The sequence below is a fragment of the Bactrocera latifrons genome, unplaced genomic scaffold (assembly GCF_001853355.1).
Source record: "Bactrocera latifrons isolate USDA-ARS-PBARC rearing strain unplaced genomic scaffold, ASM185335v1 scaffold_13, whole genome shotgun sequence".
Lineage (NCBI taxonomy): Eukaryota > Metazoa > Arthropoda > Insecta > Diptera > Tephritidae > Bactrocera > Bactrocera latifrons.
Genome location: NW_017534741.1, coordinates 2,123,407 through 2,142,847, shown reverse-complemented (window position 1 = coordinate 2,142,847; position 19,441 = coordinate 2,123,407). Strand labels below are relative to the sequence as shown.

Genomic DNA, 19,441 nt, shown 5'->3' with positions numbered 1-19,441 from the left:
CCATCAGCAGCAGCTTCTGCTTGGCAAGAAAATATTTTATTTTCTGTGAGTGTTTCTCGTAGCATATCTATGAGCCTACTCTTATTTTTGGCATTTGATAAAAATTTCTTCTGCGCTATTTTTAGAGGCATGGTGTTATCAAATATTATATCATTACATGCATTTTTTTTAGAGCGACGCATTCGTTCGACCGATTTTGTGCAGCTCTTCTTGTAACCATCAAATACGACATAAATGTTATGTCCATAATTGCTATGTAGATATCTCACGTAATGTTGACATATGGTACCGAAATTTTCATCTAATTGCCACTTGCAACGGTGTAGTAACATCCCTCCATCAATTACGTAGGAAAATTTTCGTACATCGTTGACATCTTCTGACACTTCTGGGATTTTGTTGTTTTTCGCAGTTCGCCATCTTCAAAAAGAGCAAGAGGATAAGGTGCTACTTCATAAGTCATGTAGTTTTTTTAGTTCTTCATTAGATTTTTTTAATACGCATATACGCTGAAATAATAATAATGGATCAATAGGAATCATATCATCATCCACTTTGATTTTGCTAGTGGATGCCAACAAAGGAATAGTCTTGTCTTTTCTTGATAACTTAACTTCTTTAAAATTTTTCCCATTAATTTTCTTCATTATTTGTAGACCTTGCTCAAAAGTTGCGTAGCAATTTACGGTTTCTTTTCCAGTTATTCCAGTTGTGATAGGCATAATGACACCAACATCAGGGAATGGAGACTGTTGAATAAAATATTCTTCCAATTTTTTTACGTCAATGTCGTCCTTTTTGATTCGTGCATCGGTTGAAACAGTGTGTTGATAGCTTTTTTTATAAGATATATTACAAGTTCAAACACGGCGGCGAAGAACTGACAAGGAGCATGCGTTATATGGTCGGACGAAAGCATGCTCAAAGATTGGAATTTAAGTGTGCTATGCCCAATTCTTAAAAAAGGAGACCCTACAATCTGCGCCAGTTACCGTGGGATTAGCCTCCTCAACATCGCATATAAGCGTATTATGTGAAAGATTATAGCCCACGGTCAACAAACTGATTGGACCTTATTAGTGTGGCTTTAGACCTGGAAAATCAACAACCGACCAGATATTCACCATGCGCCAAATCTTGGAAAAGACCCGTGAAAGGAGAATCGACACACACCACCTCTTCGTCTATTTCAAAGTTGCTTTTTCAGCACGAAAAAGAGCTGCCTTTATGCTGCGATATCTAACACTGAAAGCTCCGTCAGAATCCGGAAGAAACTCTCCAAGCCGTTCGATACCAAACGAGGTTTCAGCCAAGGCGCCTCTCTATCGTGCGACTTCTTCACCCTGCTTCTGGAATAATATCGAGCTGCAAAACTAAATAGAGAAGAGAACCATCTTCTACAAGAGTGTACAACTGCTGGCGTATGCCGAGTATATTGATATCATCGGCCTAAACACCCGCGCCGTTAGTTCAGCTTTCTTCAGACTGGACAAGGAAGCAAAGCAGACGGGTCTGGCAGTGAACGACTGAGTAGGCAATTGAAAAGCAAAGTCCTCTCTCGACGAACAAAAACCAAAAAAGAAGAAACGACTGGCGCGCTGTTGTTAACTCGGCTATAATCGCGTAAGCGGTGACTACACCAATTAAGAAGAAGAACGTCACTGAGTACATGGAAAGCAAAATTTGCGTAAAATTTCCAAACGAAATTTCTCAAAACTAAAATAGTCTGGACAATGCATCATTCGTATAAAAATATTTTATTGCAGCAAACTTCATTTCCCGATATTTTGCTAAAAAAGGAAAATAAAATTCTAAATCATGAGTACAGGTTGTAGTGAATTCACGTTAAGAAATATATCAATTTACACACCCTCTTTCTTTGCAGAAGTTTTCTAAATATGCTCGTTTGTGATTTCTGTTGCTAACACGAAAATGGCAAAAGCACTATGAACTGGAATCGCAAAACAAAAGTAAAAACAAAGTTTCAAAATTTCAACATACTTTATTTAAATACATTGCAGCTTCAGCACGATTTAATTCGGTAGTCGGAATACAGTGCAGATTTGTTAAGCGAAAGGTGCCAATACTCTTTTTCATAAATTGTAAAAGTTGATATGAATCGTTATTCTGTTTCCAGATTTTTTTCACTTTTGAATTTAATGATTCAAAAATTTGTTCACATATTACGGTAACTTTTAACTGCATTTTATACTTGATATTAGTAAAAATATTGATTTGAAAAAGATCTACATCTGACATCCGGGAATTCTTCTCCAAAATGACGTTTTGCGGCGACCACAATAGTTCTATACTCGATTATCTGAAATTAAAAAAACCAAACAGATTCCTTTAAAATAAAGTTAATTCTAGTAATTTCCTTCGTTTAATTAATATAACAACATAAAAAGAAGCTCGTGTTGAACAGCAAAATATTCACCGGAATGATATGAAATCACTTCTATGATGTTCTGGGTGTATTCCTAACGTACGTATTCATTAAGAAAATAAAATAAAACAATTAAATTAGGGATAAATTCTGGTGCAACCGAGTATTTTATACTCTTGCAACTTGCAAGAATTAAAGCCAGGGAAATACCTTATGATGTATGACGTCAACTAGAGGATCGAATCTAAACAATTTTACCAATGCATATACTCCACAGAGGACACCACCCTGCGGAACCCCCTGTTTAATTCTTCTCAGTTTAAATGTTGCACCTCCAAATAGTACGGATGATTGACGACCGTTCAGATCATGGTGCACATTTTGAGCCCTGGAGGAAGCGTGGTTTTCTCAATGTTCTGCAGTAGCGTTGTGTGGTTGACCGTGTCAAAAGCTTTTGACAGGTCCAACGCTACGAGGATCGTTCTCTCACAGGGTGGTTTTTGGTTGAGGCCACGAACTATCTGAGCGTTTATGACGCTAAGTGCTGTGGTGGTACTGTGCACTTTTCGGAATCCATGCTGGTGGCTGGCTACGCTCAGGTGGTGAGTGAAGGTCGGGAGTAACAAGGCCTCAAGTGTCTTCACTACTGGGGAGAGGAGAGTTATCGGTCGATAAGATTCCCCTTTTTTGGCGAGTTTCAAAGGTTTCAGTAGTGGGACCACTCTTCCGATTTTCCACACATCGGGTATTTGAAGAGTGGTCAGCTTCCTTGGTGAGATATCTTACTCCCGCCGAGCCTAGATGCTTCGGCAGTAGCATGTTGATTCCATCAAGGCCAATGGGTTTGGAAGATTTTGCTTTATTGATGACACCCTGAACCTCCTCATCGAGGAAAGAAAGTAGTGCGCCGTCCTTTGCATTTTGCGCAGCCGTCGGTTAACACATTGTTTGGCTTTGTCTACCGAAGGATGCAGTGTAAACTGCCGGCTAAAATAGCCCGCGCACTTCTTCGGGTCCGACCATTGAATTGAACTTCAACTCCGTCGTCGTGACTCTTCGTAGCCCAAAGCTTACTCACACCGGTGGAGAGGTTGCAGGAATTCAGGTGCCGAATCTCCTAATTGAGATCCCTTATTCGGGGATCCCCCCGATCGGCATGGCGTAAGGTTCGCGCTCGGCTGGGAAGTTGGGCCGGATTTCCGCTATTCATGCAGCTGGGTTGAAGTATATATGAGTTAGAATAGTATTGACCCTATATTATCCATTAACTATTATCATTAAGGTAGCTCACATATGGTACAATCACCAAACAAAGTCAGTCGGATGTTCGAAAATCCTGGTACTCTCATAATTTCATCGAGATAACAAAAATTTTGGCCGATTTATCAAGCATAAAGTCACCTGGAAGTTCGAAAATCTTTATATTAGATATATGGGGGTTCAGGGAAGTATTGACCAGATTCAACCCATTTTTCGCTTACATCAAGAAAGGATTATACCTGAATTTTATTTCGATATCTCAAACATTGACTAATATTTTCGGTCAAAAGTAAACTACGTGTACTGGGGTCAACATAGTCGGTACCAAGAAACATCAACAGTTATGGTTTGATTTTAACAATCTTAAGTCATAAGGAGGCATACTTTAAACGAATTTGTAGTGTATTACTTCTTGATTTCTTTGATTTGTGTACTGGAAAGTGAAATAATCAAGTGGAATTTAAATTTTCTCATATGGGAAGAAGGCGTGGTTGTAGTCCGATTTCGCCCATTTTCGCAATGTGATATAGGGATATGAGAAGAATGATATGTACTAAATCTAGTCAAAATCGGTTGGTCGGGTTCCGAGATATGGGATTTCACCAAAATGTAGGCGGTGCTAGGCCCATCGTCCACCATTTCCGTAAAACTTAATGTCTCTGGCGTAATTAGTTATTGATTTATTGCGCTTTTAGTGGGTTTTCTTCCGATTTCATCCACACTATCCGTAGGAGTTCTTATAAAATTCGAGCTTAGAAAATTTGGTTGTTGTAACTTTAGTGACTTAGGAGCTATGTACGTTAAACATATTAGAGGCCATGGCCACCACCACTTTTTCAAAAATTTTTACACACAGCTGCTCCTTGCTACTGCGATCTCTTCCACCAAATTCAAGCTTTGCATCTTAATCTAGCTCTTAACAATGGCACTTTATATGTTGTCGGTTAATGGTGATTTGTGGGCGTGGTAGTGGTCCGATTGCACCCATCTAGGAATTTGTCTTAAATTTTTTGTTAAGAAATACTTGTCTCAAATTTCATCAACCTAACTTAATTTTTACTCAACGCTTGCCCAGACGAACGGACGGATAAAGAGACATTTTAGCTCGTCTCATTTATATACATATATAACTCTATATCTATCTCGATTATTTAGAGATATATATGATAATCAACAATTAGTAGTAGAAGTCTAGAAATTAAAACGAGCAGATTATGTTTAGAATATATTTTTTATCTGAAGAAACTCTATTAAGCAAATTTCACTTAGAAACTACTATGCATTTACAAATGCGGAAAGTAATAGGACTGAATCGATTTAAAAATGTATTGAACCAATCGTTACAATTCTTTAAAATTTCACAATAGGTTCCTTCTGCGTCGATGCAGCGCTGCAAGCGCGATTTTCAAGCGTTGAAGGCGTCACGGAAGGCATTCTCCGGAATGACCTTGAGAGACGAGGTATATGCTGCTTGGTTCCCCTCTGGTCAGTCACTCGGAAGATTGCCTCTTTGTCTCGGGATTATACAAACTAAAAGATCCATGACTTGTCACATGTGATTACGATATTAAAAAGTTGGGAGTCACTTTCAAATTCAACACACATGTTCAAATTTTTTGGCACATTTCCACTCGCCGCAATTTGTGGTCTTCTTTGAGCACAGTTCAAGTGCTCCGTCACAATATCATAACCACAAATTTTGTTAAAATTTAACATCCGGGCAATTAAACGAATACTCATTCGACGGTCTGAGTTCAAAACCAGTTCTGAGTGAGACCAGCGCGGTCTTCATCAGCGATCTCTTTCTGGCCTCCCAAAAAGACCTGGTACCACCGAAACACAACACTTCTTACTAAAGCAGATTAACAGAGTTTCACAAAGCAGCGCTTGCTCCACTCACAGAAACACGTCGCATGAAAATGTTTGTCTTGACTCTTCAGGTGCTCGGAGACAACTAACCATCCGCTCGTTCGTAAACTAAGAACGCCCTCTACCGAATCAGTCGGTGCGCGCACGCTCCGAACTACAATCGCGGCGAAACAAAAACTAGTCCTATTAATTTCCGGACAAACCCTGTATGTATGTTTTAACAGTTACTTGATGAAATGCTGATTTTTTCAGTGATTTTTCCCACACATCAGGATGAATACGAGAATATAAGCGGTTAGATATAGCATGTGTAAGAGCAATTACTACCATATATCTGTAGGTATCTTCTGTGAGCGCCTTCATGCTTTTATTACTTATCACTTGCACATGCTGTGAATTCCGAAAAAATAGTTGACAATCTTTTTGTAGTTCGCGAGCATTTCGTTTGAGTCACACATAATTCTGTGGATGTTGATGAAGATCTCCTTGATGAGCGCCGCAAGAACGAATTGCCTAGAGAATGCGAAACGCAAAAGAAGCCATTAGCCTATGTAGGTGTTTAATATTCCAGTTGACAAAATCTTAAGACAATTTTACGCTTCCAGCGCACGTCTCAAAAGTGCGAATGTTAATGGTGTTTAAAGAGAAAAGTCAGTCTGCTTACATGATATTTGAATTAAGAACCATTTGATAAAGAAAATTTGAGAAATTAATAAAACAATTATTATTTTTTTGTTAATATTACAAAAAGTTATCAAAACTTTAACTTTTACATTTTACATGCGATTTATTTGATTGAAAAAAATTTTTTGCAATACCTGCATAACATTCATTCAGCTTGTGTTTGGTGTCCGTATAATTTTTATTCAGATAATAGTGTTTCGCAAAATTCCTTAATATTATTCGCGAACTAATTGGTATGGATTCACATCTGTTAGAGTGGGCAGAGTAAAACGCGTGTTGACTTGGTAACGGCAACAAAAGAAAGAATGAAGTTTATTATTAGCGAACTTAGCTCCTATTCATAATGGCATCTGCCAATAGTAAGTTTATGGAATATACTGTGCGTTTTATAAGATTCAAATATACAATTTTCTTATCAACACCCTCCCTAAATGAAATATTTAAGTACATTATAAATGGATAATAATTAGTTAATGAAAAGTAAATCAATTTAAATAATAATACAATTCAGATATGAATGGGAGTAAATATTTGTCTAATAATGAAATGAGACTAAATTACATTGAGCCAAATTCATTTGATATTTATTTTGTTCGAAGTAGGTAATGTTTATTAAAAAAATCAGCTATCATTTTAGCGGTGCCAATAAGGTATAAATTAATTTGGCAGTCTTCAATTTTTTCTTTCATGGAGTTTGATTTGATGTCTACATGCTTCATTTTGCTTGAGTATTGAGTTGTTTTCAGCTATTTGTTTGGCACTCTTGTTATCGCAGAATAAAGTCTAGATTTCGAAGCTTTACAAATTGCATAACCCCGTTTGATTATTGTGTTGCAGCAACCATCGACATAAATTCGGCCCCAGTAGATTATAAGGCTATCGTTCGTTGATTTTTGATAGTCCAAGTAATGGCAGCATTCTGAAAAAAAAAAAACGCATAGTCAGTTGTTGAGCGACGATCACTTACATCATTTGTGCAGTCAGCATCGCAAAAACGAATGATTTCATCCGAGCTGCTCATATAGACTAAGCCCTTGTCAATAGTTCCTTTGAGTTAGCGCATGGCCTACTTTATTGCAGTTCAATGAGTTCGAGCTGTATCGGCTTAAGAATTTGATAGCAACACATGCATCAGGGCGCGTGAGCTGAGTGGCAAACAGCAGGCAACAAACCACTTGCTTTTAAGGAATAGTAGGCATTTCCCTTCTGTCGTCATTATTAGTTGGGTACATCTCCGCGGACAGCTTTTTGCTCACGTCGAGAGGTGCTCTTACAGAAATACACCAATCCATGCCGAAACGTCGAATTACAAGGGCAAGGCAATCTAGCATGATTGGTCGATCCTCTGAGTTCCTTCTTTGAGATTTGGAGATAAAACGCATACCGAAAACCTTATTTATTATTAGTTTGATATTTTTTGGTTTGTTCAGCAGCTTTGTATCATTGGCGAAGAGGATGACATCATCCACGGAAACAGCGACAACAGCATTTTTTTGTCAGTGACAAATATACTATATGGATACTAACTAGCGTTGAATTGTGCTCTATGTTTCAAACGCGACTAGGTTTCTTCAGACAATAAAACGATTTTTGCAGCTTACAGACACGACAGGGGCCATCGTCAAAGCCACTCGGCTGAGTCATGTAGATCTCTTCTTTACTGTAGCACTGAAACAAGCAGTTACAGCATCCATTTAGTAAATAGTACGATTTTACGTCAACGCAATGGCGAGAAAAATTCCATATTTTATTGTAGTGGTGATCTATTAAGTAAACTATTCGAATTTGTGTATAAAATGTAAATTTTGTATTTATTCTTCCAAATGAAACATCCTCTCTAAAGCCGCCTGATAAAACACACTCTGGACAACGCCTTTCCAGTCCTCAAAACAGTTGGAATAGTGCTTTTCCGTTATAGTCTGCAATCCCTTCGTTTTTATATTTTCTATTGTGTTAAAATGGCGTCCTTGTATTACCCTTTTGCCATTTGACTTTGCTGCATAGCACGGAGCCAAATCTGGCAATACATGTATGTCATGTTGCATTATTCTAACGAAGGGATCAAGGCTTATTTGCGCATAATTCCGGCCGATTTAGGCAAATAGCTCGATGCAAATTACGCATAACGTTCAAATAATACTATTTGCCGACTGTAAGGCTCGACGGAACTAATTCATAGTGCACCCCACGACGATCGCCTTACTTTTTGACGACAGTAGTATGTACAAACAACAACTCTCTATTGTGAAGTGTTTGTAGTTTTTTATTATAAATAGACCATGTTATTAAAATTTTATAAATTTTATTTGATTATAGCGCTAACCATTATTATAACAATTAACTTGAGGCTGAGAATTAATAAAATTAATACTAACTTACATTGTGAGAGAGTGTTGACGAGAGCTCCCAAAAGTCGAGTCGCCGGCATATTGTCGATTGGAAGTGGCACTGACTAAATGCCCGTTAACGAAGATTGCTCCTAAATCAATGCTATGCCACTCCAAATATTTTAAAAGTTCTTGTAATGTTGGTAAATAAAGAAGTAGATTAAAAGAAATGCATAAATCAGACGAGGAATAGATGTAAATAATAATTGATTGCTTCCTTCGATCTTTTGTCCAAAATGTCTGCACCTAAACTCACAGGCTTCTAGCAGTTCAAAGCTTAAGCGCATTATTTCAATGGCACCAAGGCCATACCATCATTGCTTAAATTATATCTTTTTAATGGCTGAAATAATTTAAAGCTCTTATACGGCCGATTTTTAAGCAATATTAAGACTGCCATCAAATAAATATATCCCTCGCCGAGCTTTTATATTCAAGCTGGTGGAAAAAATAATGGTCGTACAATCTGTAAACGCAAATTTTTTAATTTGAGTATTTCGTAATATTATAAGTTATGTTAATTTAATAAAAAATAAATCTTAAATTAATTTCTAAACATGAGCATGCTACACAATAGTTTATACTACAATAAAAATTCAAGTGTGCCATTCTTGCTTATTAAAATATTTTGCGGTGCATCGCCATTGCGCATACTCATGGCAGCTGTACATCGTTTTTTGTTTTTTTATAAATTTTGGTAATTCTAAACTGGAAAATTGCAATTAAATTTGTAAAACTCCCCGCCACCAAATCGAATAGAACCTTGAGTGCACTCGCATACCGACATTTGTCAGATATACCAAAAATTCATATTTCAGCTGGCAGGCCAACCAACCCACTCCAACCACAACTGATAATTATTATTTGATTATTTGCATTATTTTCGAATTGACATTAAACCATGTAAAATTTATTTACAAATTAGCTGCTTAAGCGCAMATACTTACACATGTACGCTTGTATGATTTTATGTTAATGTCAAATATTACTGTTAAATTGACCAACACTTTGCCTGATGAGCCGCCGCAAAGAGAGGTTCAGCGTGGACAGCCAGCGTATTACTGAGCAGACAACCGGTTAGCTACTCCCACATTGGCATGCAATGGCGTGAACGAAAGACATACTTACATATATGAGTGTATGTACTTATGTATATCTATTTCTCTTCAGCACTAAAGCAAAAACTGTAATAATTTGCAAATATATTATAACAGAGCTGTGGATAATCACTTCATTTGCTACTTTTGCTTTCTGAGACGAAGAACTGTTTTAGTTTTTTTTTTTTTACATGCTTGAGAAGATGACCAAATACATTGTACATGTCTGCCGCGACTTATCGTTCGCCTGTCATGTTTATCTGCGTAAAGTTTAAATAATTCGTCAGCTAAACTATGAGTTCGCTTGTCTTTACAGTGTGAATGAGTAGAAGTTATTGTAAGTAAAATTACTTGGCTCACAATTCGAAGCACTGCTTTTGTTCGTAACACTGCTATATTAACTTTAGCTCCAGAATAGCAGACCAGCAGAGGGCCTCAAGCTTAGTCAAGCAGCGTCTGATCTCACAATCAATGGCATGAAGCTACTTCAATATCAGACTAATTTGAGAGCCTGACATCGCAGGAAACAGCAAAACTACTCTATCCCATTAGACTGGTTCTGGGCTTCGCTGGCCTATTGCACTTTAGAACTGGATCTGTGGACTTGTATGAGCTCAGTAAGCATAATCTACCACCTGTGCAACAGTGCACCAAAGTGGAATGTAAGAGCACTATTGCATTTGTGCTCACTAAACACAGTCTTGTTGCTACTCACATGACGATATATTAGACACCTTCTCTTCCATTGTTCAACTTTTGGTAAAATAATGTTAAAATATCCAGGCACAGTGACTGGAATTGTTATTAGCGGCTTTAACAAAACAAATGAACTGACTGTTATAGTCGAGCTTACAACAGCGCGCCAGCTGTGTTTCTTTTCCACTTTTTGGCGCCAATAGGAGATGCCAAATGTAACCAATTCCATCGCCACCTGATCTTTCCAACGGAGTGGAGGTGTTCCTCTACTCCCCCTGTAGGTACTGCGTCGAATACTCTCACAGCTGAAGGGTTACCATCTATTCGGACGACATAACCTAGCCAGCGTAGCCGATGGCTCTTAATTCGCTGAACTATATCAATGTCGTGGTACATCTCGTACGTGATGAGCTCATTGTTCCATCGACTGCGATTTTCGCCGCTGCCAATGCAGAATGGATCATAAATCTTCCGCAGAACTTTTCTCTCGAAAAGTCGCAACGTCGACTCATTAGATGTTGTCATCGTCCATTTCTCTGCACCATATAACAGGACGGGAATAATGAATGACTTATAGAGTATGGTTTTGGTTTGTCGAGAGAGAACTTTACTTCTCAATTGCACCTTTGGGCAAGATATATATTTACTATTAAGGCCACAGTTAAAAAACAATTTGATTGAGTAATGTGACAAAATGTTAAGTAAAATGGAAATATACAAAGAATTACACTTTTCTTAATACTAATTGAAATAACTACTGCATTAAATAATCAAAATTACAAGCAATTTTTAGAATGGTTTTTCAATTGTCTCGCATCACCGCCATCATTGCGAAAATTACGTATGTTTATTCATCGCATTTGTATAAATTAGTAGGATGGCCACATTTGTGACCAAAGCATGTTAGCATGCAATTGACTAGCGGGTTATCGATTGGCGGTGGTTGCCGCTTTGACTTCGGCTGCTGCTTCCTTTAATGCCGAGAGTTCCAACACTATGAACCACAGTTGCTGCTGATGCTTGCGACCGCTCTTGTTGTTGCTGTTGGACGTTGTTCTTGTTGCTGATATCAGCAACTATTCCACATACAAGCATACACTTGTGTACATATATATTTAGCATATACTTCTGTCAGCGTGCGTACAGCAATTGTTGTTGACGCGACTTTTGCTGCTGCCCGCCACAGCCAACGAGTCGCCGAAGCCGCAAAGCAATTCATTAAATGGTGTATTTGTGGCACTTTGTAATGCGCACAAAGTTCAAGTGAATCTTCACTCGCAAGACACACCAAAGCGTTCAAGACTCACTTTTGGTATAAATATTCCTGTTCATTCTGTTTGCCACACAGTATACAACAAACACTTTTCAAGTGCTGTGTATGGTGTGCCGTCTGAACAATCTTGGACCTTCATTGTATCGAGCGTGATATCCTTGCAACTGATAGAGAAAAATACTTAGTGCGCTCCTAGAAGTATCCTGACTTTGTGAAAACATATACACTGATCATGAAAGTAATTGTAAGTTTCCAAAAATTACAACAAAGGTTTGTGAATTTACAAGGCTTATCGTGTGAAAAAGTATTAAAAATAGTTATTGTGCAGAGATAGTTCTGTGAGCTATGCATATGTGTGGTTGAAGCCGAAAAATAGTGTAGTGCCGAAGAAAAAATTATAAGAATTCTAATAACCTATAATAAACTGTCATTTGAATAATTTTTACCATCGAACTTTATGATTATTCAAAAAAGTAGTGTTATACAGAATTATACAGCTGTCTGTGAATGTCAAGCGCTTATTAAATATATATAAAATTCATAAACTCTGCCTACCAAAATCTATAAAACAATCTTGGATACATTTTCTGAATAGGGTGGGGATTCAAGTATATCAAGAATTTTGAGCACTACTAATAATGAATGGAAATAACTATTACCATCAAATTTAATGAAGAACGTGCAGTAAACTCGGTCTTACCTATACCTCGGCTTAAATAGCTAGGAGTTTTAAACTTCCCTAAAAGTTTTTAAAAAAACTTGAGCTAATATAATTAATGAAGCTCCATCTGGTATTACAAAGAACTTTTAGGTATGTATGGCGTGTCAGCAAGCTAGTAAAATCTAAAGGAGTGTTAGACACTGATTCTTATTGTCTTTCTTATTGCACAATTTAGTTGAAGTTTCTCCAGCCTGAATACCGGTTTTTAGGTCCTTTCAATCTTTGTGAAGTTGAATATTTTCCGAACTTGAAATTTGTAGACAAACCATAGGACTCAGTTTAATGTTAAAATATGTTAGGTTGGGTTAGTGTGATAGGCTACAAGGTCAGTTTTGGTCCTTTGCGATAGCAGATGGAGTTCAGTTACTAGATACATGATGAGTAGTCATCCTTTGGCGGTGCCTGTGCTTGACGCGAATTTCAACAGATTCTCTGGCCCCACAGTTTCCCTGGTACATTACTCTAGACATTATCTGCAGTCCTCTCTATCTGTCAGCCTTATTCTGCGCGCATGTGACCACTTAGTGCTTCGTTTTTGTACTTCAGATCTTTTCGTAAAGACAATGCGTGGATTTCCCAATGTTGATCACGTTTTCGGGTGTTAGATGTACACCATTCTCATTTCACTGCCCTCGATGCCTTTGTTACCTAGCACCCAGCAGAGGTGAAGTTACTTGTTTCCAGCAATACTTTTCACTACTGTCCTGCTTCCCAAGATGTTTATGGTCGATATGTGATACGAGCTGCCTTAATTGCTGCTTGGTTATCTAAATATGTTTATGTCATCATAAAGATTATAAAAATCATATATATTCTATAAAGTTATATTGCAACTTAGACTCCATGTATGTATGAGAAAAATATCAGTAAAAACACTACAATTTTATATATTTTTCTAATTATTACGGTATGGAAGTTTTTTTGAAGTGGATATGTATTAAATATGCATTCATTCCACGTTATGATATGTTCTACGTCTGGTCCTCAAAATGGCTTCATAAACATTGCTTTGCCAAAACATAAAAACTACCATAGTTAGAGCTTAGTCATCTAGTTATCTTAGAGGTAAAAGGCAAGAAGACAGTGGTTTCATCTCCATATAGTAGGAAGGAGAGCTCGCTAGGACTCGCTAGGACGAAACTCGCATAAATGAATGGGCCTAGCTTTCGAAACTTAACAACAATATTTTTTGTGAAAATGACCAAAAGCCAAAGGTGACTTAATAATTCAATGGTTTTCTAACAGGTTTCAAAGTTGACCAATAAAAAAAAAAAAAAATTTACAGATGAAAATTTAAATGATTTCACTGTACTTTTGCTCCTCATATACTTTTTATTCTCTGCGAATTCGAAATCGACAAAATATGTTTTTATTTTCTTATTTTTAGCAAATATCTACTACTTCTCTACATAATTTGTTTCATAGAAAACCTTTCCATAAGAGAATGCTTATGAAACTGATCTATAGTGTTTTGTTGCCCTTGAAATAAACATATATTTTTATGCTTACAATTCTTGAAACTATCAAAGATTTTGTAAAATTTGCTCGCGTTTGTTTTTAAATCCTTACATCCAATTTACATTACAGAAAACAGGAAAAAATAGTAAATCTTTCGTAAAAAATAATACATCCCAGTAAATAGAGAGAAAAATTTTTAAAATGTCCCCTCCTTTTATGAGGGTTTCTTATTTATTTTTCATGTTTGACAATCATTTTTCCATGACCAGCAGAGATCCGTCATTATATGACAATCGTATCAACCTGGAAGCCTTTCTGCCCTCACTTTCAGATGCAGGTGGAACCAGTCTTTCTCTGTTCATCACTATAACATTTAGAATTAACGGTAAATGTATCCAGATACTACCGCAGATACTCAAATCTGCTCTCCTTATTATCCATTTACTTTCAACGACTTTTGGAAATTCGGCGACGTCATTGTTGCTGCGATCGTTCCAATATTTTATAGACAGAAACCCTAGATATCTCCAACTTTGATTTTTTTGAAACCTTAAAACCTTACGCATAGTTTTTCACATATTTTCGGTAAGTAACCTTAGTGTGGACAACGTGATGATTATATGCATCAAAAAGGTGCGCAAAACACTAACCATGACTGGAAAGGTAAATTTTGTTACTAAGAAGACGATTATTAATCATAATGTCAGAAGTAATATATTAATAAAAACAAAAGCACTTTCAATGCTTTCATAAATAAATTCTTAATGCGAATATTGGAACACAACAAAATTTGCTAAGATACACGGGATATCATAAAAAAAAAAATATTTTTTTTTGTAGAGCTGTGTAATTTATTATCATATATGATAATAGCAGAAATGTTCACAGTTTCTTCCTTTTGAAAGAAAAAGTCATTAGTTCACGCACATTGATAGGGGGAAACGACTGTTTTTTTTTTATAATAACTTCTCTAAGAGTAGCTGGAAACCTTATCGTTGACGAGGCAAACTTACCGTATTCACCCAATTTTCAATCAAATCTTTTTACGCTTTCCGAGTTAAGATTACAATCAACTAAAAAATATTTGAAGGTCTACTAGTTCTGTTGGTTATGTTCTGTGGAGTAGTCGACAGGGCATATTTACCAACTCTGACCATAAACTGTAAGCCAGTGGATTCAAATTTGGACTTTTCTTGTTAGCGTCAATAAATCGATTTAAACAGACCATTTAAAGCTACACTAAAACAAGAAAAAACGTTAAATTCAGCTGCACTGAAGCTAATATACCCTTCATAAGTGTCAGTTCCGACAAATGAGCAGCTTCTTGAAGAGAAAATGTCGTTTGCGAAATTTCAAAACGATATCTTAAAAAGTGAGCGACTAGTTCGTATATATACAGACAGACGGACGGACATGGCTAAATCGACTCAGCTGGGTGTTACAAACTTCGTGACAAACTTAATATAAACTTTTCAGGGTATAAAAATCGGGCTATTTTTACTTATTTTAAGTCCTCAAAAGTCTAGTAATACTTCGATGTACTTGAAAATACTTTTCATAAAGTTTGAGTAAAAATATTTCAATCAAATAATGAAGAACTGTTATACAAATAACATGCATAGATCTACATATTTGATAGTATATATCGTCACCTAAAATGCAAACCAACGTATCATCAAAAAAATCGAAAATCGCTGTCAGATATAATAATCAATATATAACTATTTTATAACCAAAAGTTTTGTTTCAGTTTGAGTGTTTGATAACCAATATATAACCATTTTATAAGCAATATGAGAGGTTTCTATTGTAACGTTTTTTCTTCGGAAACTCCCCTTTTCAGATTAGTTTGTTGATCACCTTGTTGCTCGATGTCACACTCGCGCGACCTCAGGGCCCCACCACCGAGCCCATTCCTATAATAAGACAAGAGCAAGAGGTCAATTTCGATGGCTCATACAAGTTTTCGTACGAGACCGGCAACGGCATACAAGCCGATGAGGAGGGCTACTTGAAGAATGCCGGCTCCGAAGCCGAAGGAACGGTAAGAGTTAACAAACCATTTACTAGTGTAAAATATTGCTAAATCGCAGTGATAAATGCATATGTTAACGTATGACTATATTTTAATACGAATTTGCTTGAAAAAACAGCGATAAAGCAATTCAATTGGCGCGCTGAACAAAATATTCGCTGTAATTAAATAAATTACTATGCTTTGTGGACGCGAATAGCGGTTCACGAACTTGGAACGCACCCATTACTTACATGTCAGTGGGCTAAGACAAATTGCTGAAGAAGCGTTTGGCCCAAACGCCGATAGAGATCCGCAACCGCCCGATAAATTGCTGCTGCCAAGCGCTTGTTGTACGAATGTTGAGAATGCGGAGCGTTTCATCAATGAAAGGTGGTTGCTGCTGTCAATGTTGTTGTAGTGCAGTATAGGTGTGCGTGTTTGCATGTATGTGCGCATGCGCTTGGATTTGGGTTTTCCATTTGGCTGTGGGCGTTTGTCACGTATGTATGGTTGTATGTACATATGTATATGTGTGTAGTCGAAGCCATCATTATCGCAATAAAATTGTCTGCATAGCCGCTAACACGGTCGATAAGAGAAGTAATGTGCGCATAAACCACTGCGACGGGTCATAGCCGCGTCTGCAGATGACGCCACCACTAACAACAGCACCAACAACAACAAAGTTGAGCAGTCAACCAACTATGATGCTTCATCGCTCATTGCGCGCCTCACTTGCTTGATCAATTTCTGCATTAATTCACTAATGTGAGGCCAACACGCTGAACCTTCCTCAAGCGCGCCGTTGTGTGTCTGTGCCAGCGCTTGTAGCTATTTTCTAAGCTCGCCTCTGCCATTGCATGGGCACATAAATTGCGGTGCGGCAAACACGATTTCGGCGCGCATTGTTGCTCAATGATTCACCGCGATTACGAGCGCGCAGCTCAGCGGTTCAGCGATGCGGCGAAACGACGGTAATCCAGATTGACATTTGTGGCCATTTGCGGTTGTCTGCAAACCCACTAACCCACCTTCGGCAACAATGTTTGGCGAGTCACGAATTGATGTTCAAATGAAATTAGCGCTGAATGCCATTAAATGCATTACATTTCCTTTGAAACATTTTCTAAATGCTCTTTCTTTCTTTTTTATTGACTTTTCTCATTGCAGTCGGCGCAAGGCTCTTTCTCGTACACCTCACCTGAGGGTGTGCCCATACGTATCACCTATTTGGCCGATGAGAACGGTTTCCAACCGCAGGGCGATCATCTGCCCACTCCGCCACCAATTCCACCAGCCATACAGAAGGCGCTCGCTTACTTGGCCACCGCGCCACCACCGCAAGATCAGAGCAACCAATTTGCGGGCAATCGAAGGGGTTAGAGCGCGTGAGGGGGAATAGAACAATAATAACAACAACAAAGCTGTGAATTTAAACTGCAGTATGCAACACCTATGATTAACACAACACACACACATACATACGCGGGAGAAGACAACGGCACACACACATTTGTCGAAATTTGAAGCCAGAAATTTGAAGAGAGAGAGCAGCGAGTTATAAGAATTGTGAGGGAAAGCCAATCTGTCTGAATAATGGTCGCTACGATGGAATTTACTTTATACGACAATACTCTTCTTACAAAATATACCTACATGTTTACTCTATATTTGAAAATAACTATTGTAATAAAGTTTACACACTCTAAAAACTTCTTTTGAATTGGTTTAAGGATGAATTCAACATATTTTGGTTATCATTTTAGGTAAGAATAGAAACTTTCGCAAAAACAAATTCGAGTAGAGTTCGTAAAAGAGATGATTGATAACGTGTGACCGAAGACCTTCGATTCATCAAACGTAACATTACTGATAACGAGGCTTGGATTTATGAATATGAAGTCGAAACAGTCCAACAATCAAGCGGATGAGCTCCAAAAATTAGATGGAATTGGGTTTTTGGGCAGAAAATTCACAAATTTTTCACCAAGATAATGCGCCGTCATATTCTAGCATRATTGTGACTTTTCACTGACCAAACAAGAAACGGCCACCCTCGGCTCTGTCACCGTATTCGCCAAGATCTGGCTCATTGGTACTTTTTTCTTTTTCCGAGTTTGAAAAATCGGCTTCGAGGACCGTGCTATGAATCCATCGAAGCCATTAAAAATTATTCGCTGAAAGCACTGAAAATTCCATTAAGCTTTAATATGTTTGTATTGGCTCAGGAACCTAATTTGATAGCGATAATAAGCATTTGTATTAAAATACGTGATAATGTTTTTTGTTGTCATATTATATTATTTCAACTTACAATAGTAAACTTAACATTCTCTAAAGTTTTTAACCGWTTTTAAGTGTTGCATTCTACCATATATTGTCGCGTCTTATTTCAAYTAAAGTTCAACACTTTTCTGTTTATTTGAGTTCGCAAATATTTTCATATTTATTTACAGCTGTAACCCTCTTCATTGATTCAGTAACATTTATTGCTGCTTCCATGACAGCGCAACGAGTTGTTGTCATACTTATTACCGGTTTCTTTCATTATTTATATTAATTGAAAATCTAATTGAAACCATAACTTCTAGTTCTACTAGATAAATGAGCAAGTGTTTTACTAGCAATATCTTACTAGCAATACTTGGATGTTGACTTAAATACTAACGTGGTGTACGTAGGTTGCCTTTYATATTTCTTAATTCGCGAACAAAAACAAATTTTCATAATCGAAAATCGCTTTATTTTTATATTTTTTTTTTTTTCAAAATATGCTCCCTTAAGATCTATAAACACTTGTATGCGTTTGCACCAATTTTCAAAGCGCTGGATATAAGCAGCTTGCACCTCGACTCTAAAGGCTATTCCGAAATGAAATGGTTCCGGCAGCGATGCAGCGACGCAAAAGGAGCCTATTTTGAAAGTTTTTAAATAATTGTAACGATTCGTTCAATAAATTTTTTTTAATCACTCAGTCGTATTCTTTTCCGGACAAATTCTGTAGGATCAATAGTTTCCGGAAAAACAACGCATTTTAGACAACCTTCACGAAATACGTCTTGGAGTGATCTACGACTTCGCTTGAATTCACCAAACCATCGATAAACACTCGTACTTGACGGAACTTCATAACCAAAAAATTTAATTAGGTTCATCTATGCGCTCTTGCTGAGTTAATCCACCTTGAAAGTTGTAAAAAAACAAGGAAAAACGTTAACTTCGGTTGCACCGAAGCTAAATACCCTTCACAGGTGCATTTCTGTTGGTAACTATGTGTTCAGTTTGTATGGAATCTATATGCAATGGTAATCCGTTCTGAACAATTTTTTTGGGAGATCATATTGTTACCTTAATCCATGCCAAATTTCGTGAAGATACCACGTCAAATGTGAAAGTTTTCCATACAAGAACTTGATTCCGATCATTCAGTTTGTATGGCAGTCTGCAAAATTTCAAAACAATATCTTAAAAACTGAGGGACTAGTTCGTACTCGAATGCTCGAAAATTCTACGAAAAAATGCGGCGGCTTACAGAAGGTTTCAAGACCGGAGCATACTCTTGTAGAACCCCCAAAGGTGATCTAGTCACCGAT

General features: G+C 37.4%; 1 protein-coding gene across 1 annotated transcript; it reads left to right on the top strand.

The window, feature by feature from the left end:
* The first annotated feature begins 11,721 nt into the window (after positions 1 to 11,721).
* Positions 11,722 to 17,560, top strand: LOC108978913 (endocuticle structural glycoprotein ABD-4). The gene is made up of 3 exons (XM_018949428.1): positions 11,722 to 11,896; positions 15,675 to 15,875; positions 17,019 to 17,560. Exons 1-3 carry the CDS (start codon positions 11,885 to 11,887, stop codon positions 17,229 to 17,231), a joined length of 426 nt encoding a protein of 141 aa, XP_018804973.1. The 5' UTR covers positions 11,722 to 11,884; the 3' UTR covers positions 17,232 to 17,560.
* Positions 17,561 to 19,441: the final 1,881 nt, after the last annotated feature.

Coding starts and splice junctions, on each gene's coding strand:
- LOC108978913 (XM_018949428.1), top strand. Junction 15,876..17,018: donor GCTCCGAAGCCGAAGGAACG/GTAAGAGTTAAC, acceptor TTCTCATTGCAG/TCGGCGCAAGGCTCTTTCTC.